We start from the raw sequence: 19,856 nt of genomic DNA, 5'->3' as shown, positions 1-19,856 counted from the left end.
TATTTCTGTTTATTCATACTAGTATTGTCATGTGAACTGATATCAATTGGTTGACAGTTTAATGAGGTTTCATGATTAGCATGCAATAGAGTTTCCTTTCCAGCATCATTTCGATATACATGTACTGAGGAAAGTTAAATTGAATATCTCATGGCGGCTTGAGGTGGGAAGCAATAATTTTGTTTGCAAAAATAACCATGCTTTGTTGGTATTAGACAAAGAAAAGACAACATTTTCGCCCCTCCCCCCCCCCCCCCCCCCCCCACCACCACCACCACCACCACCACCAGTCACCACTAGTAGAAGTCTGCGAAACAACATTGCGTGCTACATGTTTGCTTCTTGGGATTGGCAGTAGTTACTAAATACTAGAGGTGAATGACCTCCTCTTGTACACGATCAGCGGCGGCTGCGTCAAAACATCATGGACGGGCGTTGTTTTGGGTGTGCAACGAAGTTTGGCTTTTTCACCAAGGAGGTAAAGACATTGGTGTTTTGCTGATGTTTCAACTCGTATTTAGTATAACATCAAGTGCTCACGCGTAGTTCTGATAAAGTGTCTCATTTTGTTATGTTTAGTCGTGGTAAACGTTACTGCTTGAAACAGTGAAGTAATTTACGCGATATGTAGTCCCATATATTCATGCTAATGTTTGTTGTGCCGTTTTCTCATTTCCAATTAACGGTCGCGGTTAACGTTTAATATGCCAGACTAAGTAAGAGATCTAGACAACCCTCTGCACTAGATTCCATTTTCTAGACTCTGTGTCATATTAGCAGCGTATTAAGTACTGATTAATGGTGAGACTTCCTTGCCAGCCTCTCACACCATTCCTATATATTTGTAAATGCCATCTAAACCTAACTTGAGTTGTAACTTGTAGTAAATTTTACTTTTAGTACCTGTACTCTATTTTGCCATTAGCTACATTCATTGCATTCATTTGATTTGTAAATCCACATAATTTTTTATAAGTTTAAGGAAAGAATTCCCTTTTCCATAGAATTTCCCTTATGCTCACCCTAATTAGCAAAAGAAGAATTTCTATGTACACGGTTTGATACAATGTCATGTCTAACCACACCAGCGACCCCAACACGAATGTTTACATCCACAGCGCCCAGGGGTTAATGTAATAATAATGTAATTTCCAGCTACACACAGTGTGTAGGTCTTACATGTACAATGTGCATGTATCCTGTATAATAATTATGACACATATTGCAGGGCTCGACACTAACGGTGGCCCGGTGGTCCGGGGCCACCATAAACGCACGTCGGGCCACCAAAATTTCAGAAATAAAGAATTTGATGGCCTGATCGTTCCACCCAAAAAGGCTGGATGTTTGCCTTTGGGCCACAAAAAATAAAAGTTAGCATGGAGCCCTGCATATTGTGTGTGTGTTGGGGGGGGGGGGGCAATGGTGGTGGGGAGGGTTATTTGGGATTGACATAGTTGTAGAGATTGTAATTCTCTACTAATGCATGGTATTGATGACTATTATCAATTATAGTAGACAGAAAGATCTGTCTGTCCGGAGGAGTCTTTTATTTTTTTGACATTATCGCTCTCTTCCGTAGAGGATCCATGAAGCCAGATGCAGTCTCCGCAGAACTTTTCCCCGATGACCAGATACAGACCGATCTTTCGGTCAATATCGATAGTATCATTGCATCTTGTGAGATGTCATTGTGAGCCATTATGAAATGATGAAGCAGCATACAATGTACACTGTAAAGCAAGCTGCCCATACATAGTAATTCGACCATAATGGCGTCCAAAATTTGACCGCCCCCTACATGTGTAGAAACCTATGCTTTTGTGCTCGATCAAATTTTGGCACAAGAGCTTAAACCTCAAAGGGTAACTAATATGACTGCTTGCTATTCTCGCTGTCACATTACGTAAATCTGAGGTAAGATTGTCATAAATGATATACAGGTAGATATTAAAAGCACCGAATGGGGGCAAGGACTTTGGGCAGAAATAAATATATTCGACAATTGACTTGGCTCACATATAAGGTATAGTGTCTATGGTAAGAGAGAATCAGTAGAGAAAGTGTCCAGTGAATAAAGCCTACAGCAGATACATTGTATATAATGTATGTGAAAAATGTTGTATGCTTCTACATGCATGTACATGTACATGTATGCATGTCCATGATGTCAAGCATCAGTGTATGTTATTTCATCTAGATGAAGTTTACAAGGATTTTTTACTCAGTTTTTTCATGCACTGAAGCTTAGAACTTCATTTTCTTCTTGCCAGAGATGGCTGGTGTTGATTTTTTAAGCAAATTTGAGTGATGTCAGATACCAGCGGCGGATCCAGAGGGGGGCGCAAGAGTTCCATGAATGAGACGATCTGCTCATTCTGTACTGCTATGAACACCAAGGGAAAGAGAAGGAACTAGCCTGGGATTAGAAGCATACAGTATGGCCGAGTACAAGGTCTTATTCACAGAAAGTAACAGCAAAAATAGGAAATCGCTGTAACTATACTCTCTCTGAAAACAACATCAACAACAAAAATTCCCTTGCTTAACATCATTTGAAAAATAACAGGCAAATGTCTCCAGTGATTTTTTAATTCTCACCCCCCCCCCTTCCCAAATGTTCCTCTTGAGTCATGAGATGTACATTGTATCCAGTGAGCGCTGATGAAACACTTCTGTGATAAGGATGTATTCCACTGTAATTTTGCTCTATGTCAACCAGTTGGCAAAAGTATCAAACTAATCGATGGGCAGAAGTCAGAATGTTGAAAATTTCCATGTGAAACTACTTCCTCACCTTTACACAAATATATATTCTTTTCTTTTTCAGCATTCATGTCACAACTGTGGTCATATCTACTGTAAGAATTGCTTGCCACACAAAGCTGTCATTCCCAAGCGGGATCCAACTCAGAAGCAAAATGTCTGCCGGGATTGTTACAAGTTACTCCAAAACACCGAGCCTGATCCGCAGAAAGAAAACAGGCACAACGAAGCCAGATATTCTCCTCCAGAGAACTTCAAGAAGTATGCCTTCATGTAGATGACTTTCTTCTGTGTTTCACGTTGATTTTTGTTTGGTGTGTATTTCAAAAAACATTTTAATTGCATCACTGCTTTTAGTTGGAACAATCCCTCCAAATTGAAGGATAAAATAGTAATTCATTATTGAAGCAACTGATGAAAAATGGAGATCATGCACAAGCAAGCAGCTTCAACCTAATATATGCAGAGCTAGCTAAAAAAAAAAAGTTAATACATACCCTTTTGATGGACAATATGATTGAGCTTGCTTTTAGCTGTGAGGTCAGTACGTTTGTGAAAAGTACAATGTTTACAACTACAATACAGGCATGTACAAGTGATCAGATTAAGATTTTGTGTTTTATGCTTTGAATTTTAATATCAAACATCCTTTGAGATCTGATTTGATATTCTATTTCCATTATCCAGAATGTGTACTTGGTCTGGCCTGTTTGTCTAAAAAAAATATTGGGTCTAACTTGTGTTTTTCTCTCGAACAAACTATATCATTGTAGCGAACATGTGTTATCATACAATATTAAAGGTGAATACCAATATGAGTATGGACAAATCTTTCTTGAAATGTCTTTGTGATGTAAAAGCATGGATAGTTGTGAATATAATTTGTAATTTTTTAAAACATCTTTATTCAGTCTCCCTTGAATATTAGCATTTCTCTTTAATGTTACGTAGGAGGGTGGCAGCGCTGCAGCAGAGAGAGCAGACAGGAACTGGGGGCAAGTCATCAATGGTCAAGGGTCAGATCCAGCCCCACTTGTCATCCTCCCAAGGGAAACCTGCCGCAAAGTACAAGAACTTGTCTCCCCAGGACAGAGAAATTGCCATGAGGCTGGAAAAGCTTCAGGAAGACAGGAAAAAGAAAGAAAGTGAGAGAAGTGTGAATATATCAGTCATCATTATCGTTATCTATTTGATTTGATATGATTTATTCACAAAGTGCATATATACACTGTACATACTGTATGCGCCGAATATTTCGCGAGGTTTTTATTTTCGCGAGTCAGGTGCTATTCGCAAAATTAAAGACACGCGAAAATATTGACTCTGATCCCGATGTGGATGTGACGTGCACATGTACATTTCTCCATTCATTACAAGACTCCACTATCGCAAATTTAACCACTCGCGAAATCGTCGGGAATTCCCGATTCGCAAACATTTAGACTCGCGAAATATATGGCGTATGCATTATTTTATTCACAAATATGCACACAGTTTGTACACGGAATATGTTATAATACATTTGTGTGGATCGTCATAAGCTATGAAAAGCTTGACTGGAACGTCTTTATCACTCATTTGTTCATTTGCTTGTTTATATGAAAAAAGTCATGAAATGGTGTGGCAAAATCTTTGCGCGTTGCAGAATTATGGTGCAAATGTTGGGGGGAGGGGTCCAATTTATAAGACCCAGTAAAATCATTGTTGGACTTAAAGGAAAGTAATTTCCAAAAATGGCATCTTGATTTAAATCGATGGCCTGTGACGTTCACTTTTGACATTTCACCCACGCTGTCATTTCAGGTAACTAATTGGTTATATAATTGTAATTTTTGTGCCTGATAATGTTTCCACTGGGAATGGGAAAAACCTTTGTGTGTGTGTGTGTGTGTGTGTGTGTGTGTGTGTGTATGTGTGTGTGTGATCCAAAAAGATCACAGAGTTTGAAAAATCTCCACTTCTGATAAGGGTTTTCTACTTTGATTTTTCGCTCACATACAGGTAGTTTTACAGCAACTTTATACAGCTAAATGCAATATGTTATGAATATAATATTTCTTTTGAATTGTTATAGCAATCATAATTGCTGGTGATATCTATTGGTATGAATGAATATAACAAGTTGAGAGGACATGATAATAGTATATGCCAGATTGAGTTAGGAGAAGCAGCATAGTTTATTTTAATCAGGTTGAACATGTAGCTGTCAGAGCATCTTGATTCAACCAAAAACCTGCAATGTGTCATGCTGAAGCGATGTCCGCTTGTTGGAAAATCTTGCAAATGTGCCACATTAATTGTGTCTTCCACTGCTTTGCTCAAAGGACCCGGTGCTTCCGAGTCTGAAATAGAAGAGAGACTAAGAAAGCTTAAAGGCCTTCCCCCAGCTTCCCAGACAGGACAGCAACGAGTGAGTACAGGACATTCAGCAGTCACGGTTAAAAAATGTGACACTTAGATTAAAAAGCATGTTGACTTGTGGTGTTGATTCATGATACCCTCAAGATCCCTTATGTGGCAAAACAACATATAGATATAGTCCATATATTCTATAATAATCTTTGAAGTTGCTAAGGTACTGGTACGATTAACAAAAGACATTGGAATGCACCTTCCCCTAGACCGAGCATAACTTGTATGTTCCCCTGCAATGTCTTTTGTTAGTCACATTAGTAACACAGAAACATGCAAGTTATGCTCTGTGGAATGGAAGGTACATTCCAATGTCTTTTGTTACTTAAACATGATGGTACTTCAGCAATGATTGACAGATGAGGTCGCTGGCAGAATATTGGTTTGGAAGGGTTTTTGTGGGTGTATCTAAGCAGTATGAAGAAAAAATAGTAGAAAAATTATTATAAGATGTATGGGATGTATCTAGATATTTGTTTTGCAACATATGTGATGTGATGAGAGTATCATGAATCAACACAAATCACCATGCATTTGCAGTGCATAGACCCTGTAACCAATATGTTGTTACTTTGGGTTGTAGATGCTTTAAGATGTACATGGGTCAAAGATAAACTGTTATGATTATGAAAGTGTGCGTGTTGAACTGACATTGCAGACAAATTGTAAAATGGATTTGACATTTCTTTCAGAGAATGTGGCTCTCATGTGGCCATGATAAAGATGTTATGATTGTAATCATAGAATGCTGGATTAATGTGACTCTTTTAAACCTATGTAGAGCTTACATTGTGTGTGATGCAACCATGATAGCTGTGTTATTGCACCGAAATGATAATCGCAAATTTCTTCATGAAATGGGCCACCAATGTCATGACCCTCTATGTGCCTGTTTTCTCATGCCCTGAAGGCTTTTCAGCCACAGGCAGCCAAGACAATGGAGGAGCAGTACGATGACCTGCTGGACCAGATGGCAGAGGAGGCTGCCCTGGATGCCAAACTGGAAGGAAGGGAAATCCCCCAGCCAGGTACAGGAGTAGGGCTAGAAATGTAATTTCATTTCATTTTCATGTGCTTTTGTTAAACATGAAAATGACATTATGTGAGATTCAGTTTCTTCAGCACAGAGATATTAGCACAAGCACTCGCACTAAAGGCTTATAGTCAAGATCAGTTGTGCTGATATACAAATGGTGAAATACTGTATACGTGGTATACACCTTGCAATGTTTTTATGTTCAGATTTAGTGAGTTGATTCATCTTCGCAAAATTAGGATCTTGTGAAAATATATACTTTTGTAACACAAATGCGCAACATATCGTTGTTGTGGTTAGAAGTCACCAACTTTTCTGCTTAAAAGGAAATGATACTGAACCTGCCATTTAGTCACAGTAGTTCCTGATTGTAAATTCAACCACCCCCAAAATTGTCTTACAAGCACCAATTCCCTGAATTATACTCATACAGTCTTGACAATGAGAGACATATTAGGTGGCTGCTGGCCAATAAAGACAGTTGACTATTATTATCAATATTTATGGTATATTTTGATTTTTTTTTCTTCCATTTTCATTATTCATTAGAATATTGGCTTTACTTATTCATGCATTTTTTTTATTTATCATTTGATGGTGGGTAAGAGTGGCAATATGTTAAAAATGGCTGCCAAGACAAGTTTAAATGTATTTAAATACCAGGTAGATGAGTACACTGATAGATTAAATGCATACCTTTGTTCCTTTGCAACTGAAAAAAAAAAAGAATTGACCTAACTCACATGATACACCAACAATTAATGCTGGCATGCTGGATCCAAATGTGGAAATCCATATGTAGTGGTCTATTGAATTGCTAGTTTCTTTCTCCTCAAAGGCGAAGAAAAAACTATGCATGTCTTGAATACTCTACGCTATTACAACTTGTATGTTGTAACTACATATAAATTCAGTACGATGAAGTAGCAAAATAGTATGAAAAGCTCTGAATAGTGTATTTGTTTAATCATTGCAACAATGATCACCAAAATAATGCCTACCCTTATTCCTACCCACTGATGTGAGAAATGAGTTGCATGTGCTGAACAATGAAGTCTCTCACTCTATACTCTAAAGAGTGCATTGAACACAAAAGCTATTGTGTCACCTTTGTGTGGGTATGATATGTGTATGGCATTGAAATTGCGTATTCATGTACAAGTTTATGCAAATATCACATGTTTATTATCAACAGCGTATGCTCGACAGAAGCTTCACACACTTCAAGCATGCTGGAGGAGACAGCCTAGGCATGCTGTCCCGTCATATCAGAAATTGTGTCCTTCAATATCAGTTCTGTGACATTTGCTCCTATGACAATTTATTGCTTCCATGAAATACCTGCACGATAAGCCAAAAATGTATTCTACCCACAAACACAACCCTAACCCTAATCCTAATCCTCACATCAAGCTAAACCTGAAACCCTGTCACAACCCTAACTCTATTAAATTCCTTGGAGATAGTAGGACTAGAGCAGCTGTCGCAGGAGCAAATGTCGTGTCACAGTGAATATCATCATCGTTTGAACGATGTACTAATGCTAGCAATTGAGTACGCACTCACATCGTGAGAGGAGCCATGGCATTGTGTAAAAATGCAATATATTGGAGTGTGTTCAGTGACAGCAAATTATGAAAAACATATCTATGGATGATATTATGTTTGATATGAATTTATTTCAATGCAGCAGCTAAAACAAACAAGGATCTTCAGTTTGAAAAGAAATGTCAGATACCATCTAACAGAAAGCTAGCCGAGGCTAGAATGCAAGGGTGTTTACTCTGAATATTTGCAGACCATGCCTTACAATGTGTTCTCGGCTCAACCTTTGGTATGCCCAGATCTTAACAGCATTCACGTCGTCTTGTAAATTGTCATGTAAATAAGGTGCATCCATAGCTTTTCTTTTATCCGTCGAGTGTCTGTGGGTTCTTTTACTTCCTGTTTTTGATCATTCTTTGGTTAGCACATTGTCATAACTGTGGATATATTAAACTTATCTGTAGCCTCTCTGTCTGGAAATGAATCTGTTTATGTATGAACTGGTTTATGTCTTCAAATGTACAATCTTGTTGTACATGAAAGACCTTTTTTTTTTTCTTGTCAGAGTGAAAGTGTGCAGAAAAATTTGACATAATTGTCGACAGTTAGAATTTTGGCGCTTGTTTTCATGCGTGGACATGCATAAGATTGAAAGGAAACTCCACTCCATCGTTTAAGTTGACTTTTGAATAACACATCCAGCCCTAGGGGTGTTTTCGGGGGGGGGGGGGGGGGGGGATCATTTTGTTAAATTTGCACCATGTTTTAAAAGTTATATGTATCTTGGAGAAAGATTAGAGGAAATTGATTTTTTTTTTCTTCATTTAATCCACTCAGAATCTGGAAGAAGTTTACACAAATGTTCTATATATGTCATTTATTGTAATGCATGTACAGTTAGACAGGAACTCCAATCTTCTAAAATGTGCTGTCAATCTAGGTATCTCTTATCATTGTAGTGATTGATTGAGAGGTTTATGACAATCCTGCAGCAGAAACAAATTAGTGATTTCCGATACATCAACTACAGGGCACTCAAATGAAAGGGACCTGTTTCTTTACTGTATGAAACATAAACAATGAATAGCAAAATGTTAGAATAAAAAAGATACTGCACCAAACAACAGAAATGTAGTTTGTTTGTTTTTTTGACCAGATGGGATCAAACGTGCAATCATGCATTCAAATCTGAAAGTTTCATCAAAATTAGATGAAAGTATGAAAATCATAAATTTTATTATGGATATTTTGTTATGAATATATGAAATTTCACTGTTCCATAACTTTCTTTGTCTTTTTGTCCAATGCTGATAAAGCTCCTACTATTCTGTTGGGGCAATTGTACAATATTCATTCAAGACAACATGCACACAGAGTGGAATGTCACGTTAATACAAGAAAAATTAACAGGTTGTTGCCATTGTTACAGCAAAAACCAATTAGCATTTTGAAGAGTTTTACTCGTAACAATGGTTATCACTAATAATTTTAAGATGATTCATTTGTTAAAATGACTACAATTTCTGCTTGGTTGTGTGTTTTTTACTTAAATGATATTACAATGTTCAGTCACAGTCTCACAATTTCATATGTATTCTTTCGCCTGCAACCTTGTCATCAACATCTGTCCAGGGCCCATGGCGTCATCTCACGCCCCCAATCCAGGTCACTCCCACCTGTCACAGGATCCCCTCATCCCATCCCAGGAGGAGTTGCAACAGCTGAGTGAGGATGCCAAGAAGCTGCTTGGAGGTCACCCTGGTAGGATGCATGGCTTCTTTTCATTCTTGAAGATGGTGTCACGCTGTCCCAAAGTTGACACAACATGGCAATGGCAGTGTAGGTGCTGCGTTTTTAAAAGTGGGGACCCACTTTTGATTTTTGGTGTCGATTCCTTTGCATTTTCTGCTGCTGCTGCTTCTGGGTTTCATCAGCTCACAAGCAAAAAACAAAGCAAGACAAAACAAAACCAACAACAACAATTAAACAAAACAAACAAACAAAACAGAAAAGGGCATCAGCACAATTTTCTGTTACTTCCAGGGTTAAAGCAAGAAAAAAAATTCTTGTGCCACTTCCAAGGTAAAAACAGTGGGGGAGGCGCCCCGAAGTGATTAGACTCTATGTATTTCTATGTATTATGCAAAAAAAAAGGGGAGGCCAAGCCCCCCCCCCCCCCCCCCCCCCATCGCACTGGCCCTGAATATGAAGTTGGCCCCCCACACATGGTCAAAAAGCCAATCAGCAGGCGAAGCAAGCACAGAAAGTCACACAATGGCATCTGCACCACACACAAAGGCTACACAAATATTTGAATCTTTATTATTAGAAGTTTACCAAAAGGACACAAGAAAAAAAAAATGCAATGGCTACACCAAGATTTTGCCATCACTCACGAAGTTGCTGTTGGAGCCTGGAAAACTCCACTGGCAGTCGTACAATGGCTCAAGATGCCCTAATGAATGACCCACTGTTTACATATTTATGTATTTGTATGCTATGTTTATAAGAGCTGAATTTGGAACATTACTTTTATCCTGTGTCCACCTTTGCTCAAATTTGGGACAGCGTGATGCCTGCTTCAGAGAGGTTGGATTTTCTCAGTTGCAAGTCTGACGAGGTTGAAAATGTCATTATCATGCCATGTTTGGCCTCATCGATTGAAATTTGTTGGTAAACTTCCTTGAAGTTTGATGTCCTTGCAGCTTTAAGATATTCCTTGGCTCAGAGCCATGGCTCAAAGGGAAGATAGAACAGATGTCTGTTTTATGTTTGGAATGTTTGCCAAACATATGAAATGCCCTTGCCAGCCTTGGAAGGTGAATGGATTATTGCAGAGTCATCTCAAAATGTAGTTGCAGAAAACAAGAAAGCAAACAATTAAACATGACATGCCAGCAAGGACATTATATTTACCAAGCTCTTGCAGTGTACTGTAAAACGAGAAATGTTCACGTGCATTTTAATTTCGCGAATTTCGCGAGCGCGAAGATTTGCGAAATTAAAATGCACGCGAAAGTTCTTTTCTACACTATATGCATTGAATACCAGTTCCAGTTCGCGAAAATTTCATGCCGCTAAAAAGGCCGTCGGCTCCAATTCGCGAAAAATTCATGCCGCGAATATATCATGTTTTACAGTAACTGTCTTTTGTCCAATGTTATTGAATGCATAACTAATGTTGAATCAAGTGTGTGGTATCTCTGCTATGATAGAATGTATATGAAGAAACATGTTATAGGTGTTTGTCCAGTTTGTCAAGACATTATTCTTTTGCCTGTAGAATGAGCAATATGTAGAAGGCAAAATAAATTTGTTCAAGAAAGTATATTGATAATCATCATTGAATACTAGTATAATTGTTTCTTTACTCTTCCAAAATAAAAACAAATCATGTAATTGCATCACAAACCTGTGATCATGTTTCGTCCAGTTATGAGTCTTTAGATCTTTGAATTTTTGAATTGCATGAATTAAATGATTTCGTCTATATTCCTGAGCAGATTACACTGAGCTATTCCCAGAACTACAACCAAGATCTTTGCTACTTGCTGCAAATCATTGTATGATGACAGAGGAAAAGTTGTTGACAGTTTAATCTAGGCTAGTCTGTTTGATTCTTATGCTGGATTTTGTTTTCCTGCTCAATGGGATGTTCCGTCATAGATGTATACTAGTCGTCCCTCATAGTCAGGACTGTGTCCTGAATTGCAATGTTTTGCATGCAGATGAGAGGGAGATTTGGCTTTGAGTTTTGAATCAGTGCAGGTATGAAAGATTGAAGTTGTGTTTTTTTTTTATCAACTCGTTCTGAGAATCTGTGTATTGTGTGTTCATGACCAATCACTAGACAATTCAGAGCCATGGTCACAGCCTGCAAATGGAGATGATGAGGCAAGAGGAGGAGGAGGAGGAGGAGGTGAGAAGAGAGATCCAGAGGAGGACGCCAAGAGACTTGCGGAGGAGGCCAAGAAACTGATGGAGGAGGCGAAGATGGAGATTGCCCAGGAGGAGGAGAGTGCCAAGAAGGATGCGGCAATCTCCGACAGACTCGCACAGCTCCAGCAGCGAGACCCGTCATCCAACAAATCATCGGAAGCCTCTTGTGAGTCGTCTGGCCTCCTTGGCCTATAGTCCTATGGGGGATTTTTCTTCCCCTCATTTTCCTCCTTCTTTCTTTGTTGCATTGGTCTATTCAAAAGAATCTGTGAAACTAACAGTAGGATGATGGGTCACAATTCATCTACCTGTACTTTCATTCAATTCTATGTATTGACAAATTGTTGAAATATTTTGATTATCTTTCCAAGCATGCATTTTTTTTTCAATCTTGGTGTAGAGTAAATGCTTTGTATTAGTGATGATATAGTCGGGATTGTAAATGTCATCTAGAATGGTCATTTATTATTGCTTCATGTTTTGCTGCTCTATGAGACACTGTCTCTTTCTGTGCAAGATTGACCAACAGAGGGCGATATTGCATAAAGTACAGTGAGGGGCAGTGTTAAAGGTTGTCTCATTAAAGTATTAGACTGGCCAGTCAAATGTTTGTGAATTCAAACCTCTGTTATAATATAGTAACGGGGAAGTCTTCTGGAACGTCTGTGTTATCCTCTGCCCCTATGTACATAGTTCGGTTGACTCAATCAGTGCCAGAACATAAACATTTTGTGTATTTGGTTAGTTCTTGTCACAGAAAATTTTGATGTAATATTCTGTTGCTGTTTTGTACACATTTGTAACTAACATTGACTTGTTTGAGGCATGTACATGTACTTACTACATGATGTGTGCATTTACTCTCACTGTGAGAATGACGTAGGTTGCAGGAAGCATTAGAAGTGTTGAAAATGTAGTATGCATTATGGGAACATCACTCCAATATTGCATCCCTTGTGTTGGAGTGAGCTTGGAGAGACAACCTTATGATACAAATAACTCTTATGGTATAGTATATAGTATATAGTATCTCTTATGGCAACGTCCTCTACAAGCTCTATGACAGTGTGATGACAAACCATCATGAATATCTAATACCATTTGCATCCATTCTGTTTACCAGATGATGTTGGCTTGATGGATGATGAAGATGAAGAGCAAGCCTCACAAAGGCTCATCAAACAGGTAACTATCTCCTGTGGGGGGATCAATTAGTTGTAAAAATTGAATTGATACACTTAATATCAGTATTGGAATTCTCACACAAGATTGTCTACAAACTCTGTCTTAGGACTAATTATTGTAAGTCAACATCAAGTCAATACTGATGATGATTAATGTGTGAAACTGTGTATTTTAAGACTGAAAGATTTGTGAACAGTGTCAACAATATAACCCCCCCCCCCCCAAAAAAAAAAGAAAAAAAAAGAGTAATGCCATTTCTTGCATGTGACTAGATATCAGTATATGAGTGGCACCTTGTTGTTGTTGTTGTTGTTGGTTTTTTTTTCTTCTTTTTTTTTTTGGGGGGGGGGGTGGGGTATTTTTGATATATTCATTTTATGCAAAATGTAAAATAGACCCTTCCCAGTGCATTTCTGAAAATGGAATATATATGGCTTTATAAGGAGTGATCTGTATATCTATTTGGTAAGCAGTGTATTTGTATTTGGAGTTTTTTTGGCATTGTGATTCCACTATCAGTTTGCCATGAAATAGTTGTTTGAATGTTTTGATGTCTGATCTTGCATTGCTCTCAATTGTTGGTGTTGAATTTTCATATTTCTCCAAACTTTCGCACCCCCAGCTCCTTGAGGAGAGCAAGTTGGATGACAATGTAGCAGCTGATGGCTTTGATGTGCCTACGAGGAAACCAAAAGATAGCAATAAAAGCAGCCAGAATGTGAGTTTTAGTGGTTTACTACTGTTTAAAAAGCTGTTGTTATGTAGAAAATAAAATATAAGTAGCCATCATGTCGTTTTAGAGAGCACTGCAGGCAGCATCTCTGTTCTTAACTGGATACAAAGTAGAGAAACAAGTAACATGCTGAAGTATCGTAATGTTTTGTAGTCTACTTTTTTAAAGTGATTGCTCACTTCATCTGTTTATGCAATATCAAGTTGTAACCTAGATTTCATTCCCGTGGAAAACAAGGCATTACTCCTCTATTGCAAATTTGTCTGAAGATCATATCCGAAACAGTATATCCATTTGATTTTAAAGCTCTCATGCTTTGTCACTCACTTTGAGCCTTAAATTTACTTTTGAGTGTAACAGTTTATCTATAAACTCAAATTGACTGCATGTACTCGTCATCTTATGACACTTTTTACAGGAATTTATGTGAATATGTGCTTGCCTCTCAAAGCACCAAGGGATGGCTTGATTTTTTTTTTTTTGATCACTGTTATGCTACAGACTACTGTTTCCCATCTCCCCGAGTCCAAAATGGTAGACTCCGACCCAGACAGGTCACAACCAGCAGCAGATCTGGATGAGCTACCTTGGTGTTGCATTTGTAACGAGGACGCCACATTGCGTTGCCTTGACTGCGATGGTGATCTCTACTGTAAGCGTTGCTTCAGGTGAGAGAGAGAAAAGGAGGGGGGAAAGGAGGGGGGGGGGGGGGGGACAGTGGAGACACACCTTGCAGCCTCTTGAAGTGGACTGTCTTGGACTGTAAGACCTTATCTGTAAAGGCTGAGCAATTTTTTTTTGTGTGTGTGTGCGCCTCTATTAAAGATCCGGTAGTTTGTTGAAACATGGGTGGTTCAATCACATTGGTTTTCATGTGCTGTTCACTGAGGTACATTCAACACCACGAATAGCGATCGTCAGCCACATGTAAGCGAATACATGTATGTGCTCATTGGTAACGGTCAACTCCAGTCTTTAGATAATTCTTCAGCTGTGTGTAGAGATCAATGATAAAGCTTCACACTATTGGTCATGGGGATTCTCGAATATGCTCAAAGCGGGCCCACCTTCCCACTCTATGAGTACCCACCCTACGAGGGCTTCAAGTGGGCTCTCCTTATATGTCTGACAAGAAACTTAACCTTACCTCTCCTCCTCTTCCACCCCAACTAGCTCAGGTTTCAGTAAAGTTTCCTGAACTACACTCATGTAGGGAATTATCTCTATACCTCGATCAGTTTGGATGCAAGGAGTCATTGGAAACCAGTACATGTACATTTTTCTCTCCATCCACCTTCCTCTCTACAAGATGTTGACACTTGCAGGCCCACAAAATAAAATGAATATATTCATACTAAACAATTTGGTGGTTTCACTATGAAATACATGTTCACAGATTTAGAATGATCCAGCTCACCCAAAGAGTTCAAAATGATTATTAGGGAGAGGAACTTGAGGGACTTAAAATTTCCCCAAATAAGCATTTTAAACCCTGAGATTAGATTATTCTTTATGTTCCCAAAGCAGGAGTCAGCATTAGTTCTTTTATTTGGGTTGGACCTTTGTCAAAACATTTTTTGATCAATGCATGAAAGTACAGTCAAACCTGCTTTAATGGCCACCTGTCTATAGCGGACACCTAATGTACATGGCCACTAAACTCCTCCCCCCACCCCCCCAAGAGAAAAGCCATGTTAAGGACCCTATCTAGAGCAGCCACCTCATCTACAACAGCTGGCCACTATTATACAGGTTTGACTGCACCTTCTACAATTTTCTAAGTTAGCTATTTTATCAGCATCACCAGCATGTGATGAATAATGTTCACGCCTCATACTTGCAGTGTGTATCCAATTTTGTAATAAGCTGCTTACCCAGATCACATTTCTGTACATGTTGATCGGTGTTCATTGATGTAAATTGCACAGAACGCAAAAATTTAATGTAACAATTCAGCTTTAATATATTGTTATTCTTTTGTGTGAAATCATTCACCATTTGCTATATAAAATTGTTCTCTCACAGTAGGTCCTAGAACATACCAGAATGTTCTGTCCATTATAAACAGTCCACTATCACATGATCATGTTCATCCAATCACTGTGGTATTTGATCAATCCATAATATCGTGTATTGCAACATTTTGTTGTTTCTTTTGTACAGGGAAGGACACAGGGACTATGGTATTGAGAGCCACGAGGTAAAAGCCTTCAAACCATCACGGAAATGAACAGAACTTGTTGGCTGTCAGTGTTAGCTGTATCTCTCATATGTGCCAAGTGTAGAGTCTGTTAAGTACTACATCACAGGTGACAAGGGTTCCTGTTTTCAGAAGCTGATGAAGTTAAGCTTCAACTTCTCAAACAAATTTCATATATTCTGCTGCAAAAATGAATGGAGATTGAATAAAAAGCATGAACATTTATTTTTTCTTGAATGGTGTGAGGTCATTTGAAGATGTTTTCTTCTTTTTTTTTTGCACAATCATATGGATTCATAAAGTTATACATGTACTTATTTTTAGTTGTTTTTTAAAGCCCAATTTGATGAATATATAACATGAAGAAGTAGACTAAACCACTGATGGGTTTCAAACCTGCATCAAACAAAAAATAATGATAATTTGTTAAAGTAACCTGGCTAATGCCTCTGGTTTATAGTTGAGATAAGGAAGTGAGCTGTGCTATTGTCATATCTGTATAACATTTTTTTTTTTTTTTTTTTTTTTTTTGGGGGGGGGGTTAGTGGTGAAAGGACAAATTCACCTTAATATACATGTGGATTGAGTTCATGCAGCAATATCAGTAGAACAAATCAGTGACGTTTTAGGTTTATCAGATAATCTGTTCATAATTTATGAGTCTTTAAAAGTTTCTGTGCAGTCACTGGTGGGCGGGAAGACTACTACAGTTTATGATGTCACATTTGTAGAACAATATAAGGAATATAAAGAGAATTCCCCAAAATTTCACTTTTGAAAAAGTACACATTTCCTCAACATGTTGCTGACGTATATTAAAGGTAATATTATTTCTACTGCTTCTGAGAGAGGCAAGTCAAGTACTCTCTTATGTGAGAGAAGTGAAAATATGTTAAATTTTCTTTATAGTTTCTTTATATCATTCTACACATATGACTTTACAAGCTGCATTAGTCTTCTTATTCAGTGATGGCGGCACTGAAACTTTAAAAATCCATATAAGTTTTGAACCGATTGTCCGATTTTTCTCAAACTTTCACTAATGTGTCCTGCTAATATTGCTATGTACATTCTCTCAATCCACAGGTATAGGAAGGTGAACTTGTCCTTTAATGATTGTCCTCCATGCACTGAAGGAAGTGCTGGTAATAAATCTTGCAACACGTCCTGTTATTCACGGTTGTATGCAATGTGTGCCAAAAGGCAATTTTAAACTTGAGTTGTACATGTACAGGCAAGCTCCATGATTTGTGCCTTACATACTTCCTAATGCTTTCTAGTTGATGTCAGTATGACATAATTGATACTATCTTTCTTTGGACGTTGTGTATAGCTATTTGCATGTCTGGTGTAGTACAATATCTATGAACAACTGTAAGCTGTGGAGACCCCCTGTGAAATGGTGAAATGGGGAATAGATTTAAATTGAAATTTCACACTAAGTTCAAGTTGGCCTAAATTGTATGGGGAGTCAAACAAACAGACCATTAATACTGTAAATATGATTGGACAAAATATGAGAAAGTTATGGAATGAAAAAAAAGAAAAAAAGGGCTGCTGAAAACTGCTCTACCAGTTACAGCAAACTAGTGGAGTAAAATTGAATTAAAGGGGGCATGAGCTTTGATACAAAGACATAACACAGGGCTCGACACTAACGGTGGCCCAGTGGCCCGGGGCCACCAAAAATGAAAGTCGGGCCACCAAATTTTAAAAAAGGGCAAATTTGGTGGCCCGCCTTGGGTCACCAAAATCTTTTGAAAAGTATGTCAATAAATTCATAACTTTTTGCGCCGGAAATTAGCAGTTAAATTTGTTTAAAGGATGATTGAAAAGGACTGAATGAGTGTCTGAGAGTAAGTGTTGCGAGTTTGTTGAGGTTTATTTATGAGTAGATATATCCAGCTTCCAATTCTTACTATGATAAAACTCAAATATTTGACTCATTAAAAAAACAAAACAGGACTTTTAATGTTTTTATTGTTTTTTGGGGGGCCACCAAATTTTCTCATGGGCCACCAAAAATAAATTGGAAATTGATGATTTTGGTGGCCCCATCGGGCCACCAAGAAAAAAAGTTAGTGTGGAGCCCTGCATAACATATAACTTTTTTTTTGGGGGGGGGGGCTTTAAAAGGGGTACAGCGTAGGTTGTATGTCATAAGAAGGGAGGGGATCAAGTATGGAAGGGAGATTGAAGTAATAGATTGAACAAACACCAAGGAAAGGTAATCCTAGGGTCAGTGGTGATCCACAAAGTCCTGGAATACAATAGCTTCACACCTTCACCAATTGGTGATATCTTTTTCAGTGTCACAAAAGCATAGGTAATGATGTCATTGTCTCAAACTTTTCATTGCTGTTCACAAGATAACATAATATACTTTTTTTCCCACACTTTGATGATTACACTGAGCATATTATAACTTCCATTAAAAGAATTGTATTCATGCTATTGCCGAATCATTTTATCTACATTGTATAGACTTTATAAACTGTTAAAGACACAATTTTTTTGTTTTGTTTTGGATTCATTTCAAAGAAGAAAGTTAAGTGAAGATATTTTATCCATAAGCAGCTGGGACACCATTGAGGGTAGACATCAGGACTTCACCAAAGTTATGGAGATGTGATTGTCAGCGGTACTTGTATTTCATGGATACATGCAAAAAAGCTTCTGAGTTCCAGTACTTTATTTCTGTCCAATTTCGATCAATCTCTCACTGTTAAATTACATTGATGTACAGGGTACGATTAAGTCTTTGGATTTCTTTGAAAAGAGTTTTAAAAAAATTGAGAACCAACAAACGAATCCCAGGACTTTGGAGAACTGGCAGCAGGTCAATGGGTGACTCCATAGATGATGATAATACTGTAGTACAGTGGACTCCAGTTATAAGGAAGTCCTCGGAACCGGCGGTTTTCTTTCGTTATATTGTAATTTCATAGTACCCGAACAAAAAACAATAAAAAACAAAGAACGGATAATGTTGCAGCCTGAATTTTTACTTCGTTATAACCGGAATTTTGTTATAACTGTGTTCGTCATAACGGGAGGGCACTGACTATGATCTCCTCATTTGATGTGTGTGTAATTTGATCATCATCTACGTTGTTGTGCCATGTAAATATGTGCGGTTTGAAAATGGGTGGGGGGGGGGGGCAATGAAAATTGACTTGAACATGAGGGTTGACTCTCAGATTTGAGATGTAGACCATCAGCGAAGTGGCCTGTCTCACAGAAATGTAAGGCTTCAAAGATGAATCATATTATCTGCCTTTGAAATGTTCTGGCTGTCTGCATCACACAACTTACAGTGCACACTTTTCCACACTTTGAAATGAGAAGAAAATGTATTTCACGGTTTACACAAGGGGATTTTTGCATCTAGAATTTATATACTGCATTCTAGTACCAGAGTGTACATCACATCAGTCAAAGAGCTTTGCTATACAGTAGTACATGAACTTGAATTATCAGCTATCATGCAAAATTTTTAGTTTGCAATGACACCATATGGCATAGGTTTGGGGGGGGGGAATGATTGTTGAACCATTTATTCATTGAAACTGTTGCCAAACGAATAGCATGAAAACTAAAAGAAAAACAGTAGAGTGGAATGTGTTCATTCTATACTTCTCTTTCTTTAGAACTTTTCAATCAAAGAATACTTGATAGGCATTTTTTTTTTAAATCATAGAGCACATGGTACAACTGCAAACTTCAAATTTCCTCTTGAATACACGTTCAAAAGCTACAAATACCATCTAGAAATCACAGTATGAATGGAATGCTAGTTTCTTATTCCAGTATAATGCCAATACAATGCTTGATACTATATGTAATTCTTTCTCTAATACAATATATTCAGTTTCTATGCTAATTAACAGCTTGAAAACCCCCACTTCAATATTGTAAGTGCCTGTTGTAATATCATGTGCATGAACATATCAATGTAATAATATCTTATATCAGCACAGGTCAGAGACAAAAAAAAATGCTGTAACTCTAGCATGTAAGACATGTAATTAAACATGTGC

The 19,856-nt window shown here is 38.0% G+C and overlaps 1 protein-coding gene across 1 annotated transcript; it reads left to right on the top strand.

The window, feature by feature from the left end:
• The first annotated feature begins 414 nt into the window (after positions 1-414).
• Positions 415-15,963, top strand: LOC139717272 (abscission/NoCut checkpoint regulator-like). The gene is made up of 12 exons (XM_071628766.1): positions 415-478; positions 2,831-3,027; positions 3,718-3,911; positions 5,091-5,176; positions 5,342-5,347; positions 6,098-6,206; positions 9,392-9,520; positions 11,610-11,864; positions 12,822-12,883; positions 13,506-13,601; positions 14,118-14,284; positions 15,780-15,963. Exons 1-12 carry the CDS (start codon positions 425-427, stop codon positions 15,844-15,846), a joined length of 1,422 nt encoding a protein of 473 aa, XP_071484867.1. The 5' UTR covers positions 415-424; the 3' UTR covers positions 15,847-15,963.
• Positions 15,964-19,856: the final 3,893 nt, after the last annotated feature.

The sequence above is a fragment of the Diadema antillarum genome, unplaced genomic scaffold (assembly GCF_040938485.1).
Source record: "Diadema antillarum isolate AM-2024a unplaced genomic scaffold, OU_Dant_1.0 scf00000074, whole genome shotgun sequence".
In the NCBI taxonomy this organism is placed as follows: Eukaryota; Metazoa; Echinodermata; class Echinoidea; order Diadematoida; family Diadematidae; genus Diadema; species Diadema antillarum.
The sequence above is the reverse complement of the archived record's forward strand: the minus strand, read 5'-3'. Positions and strand labels throughout refer to the sequence as shown.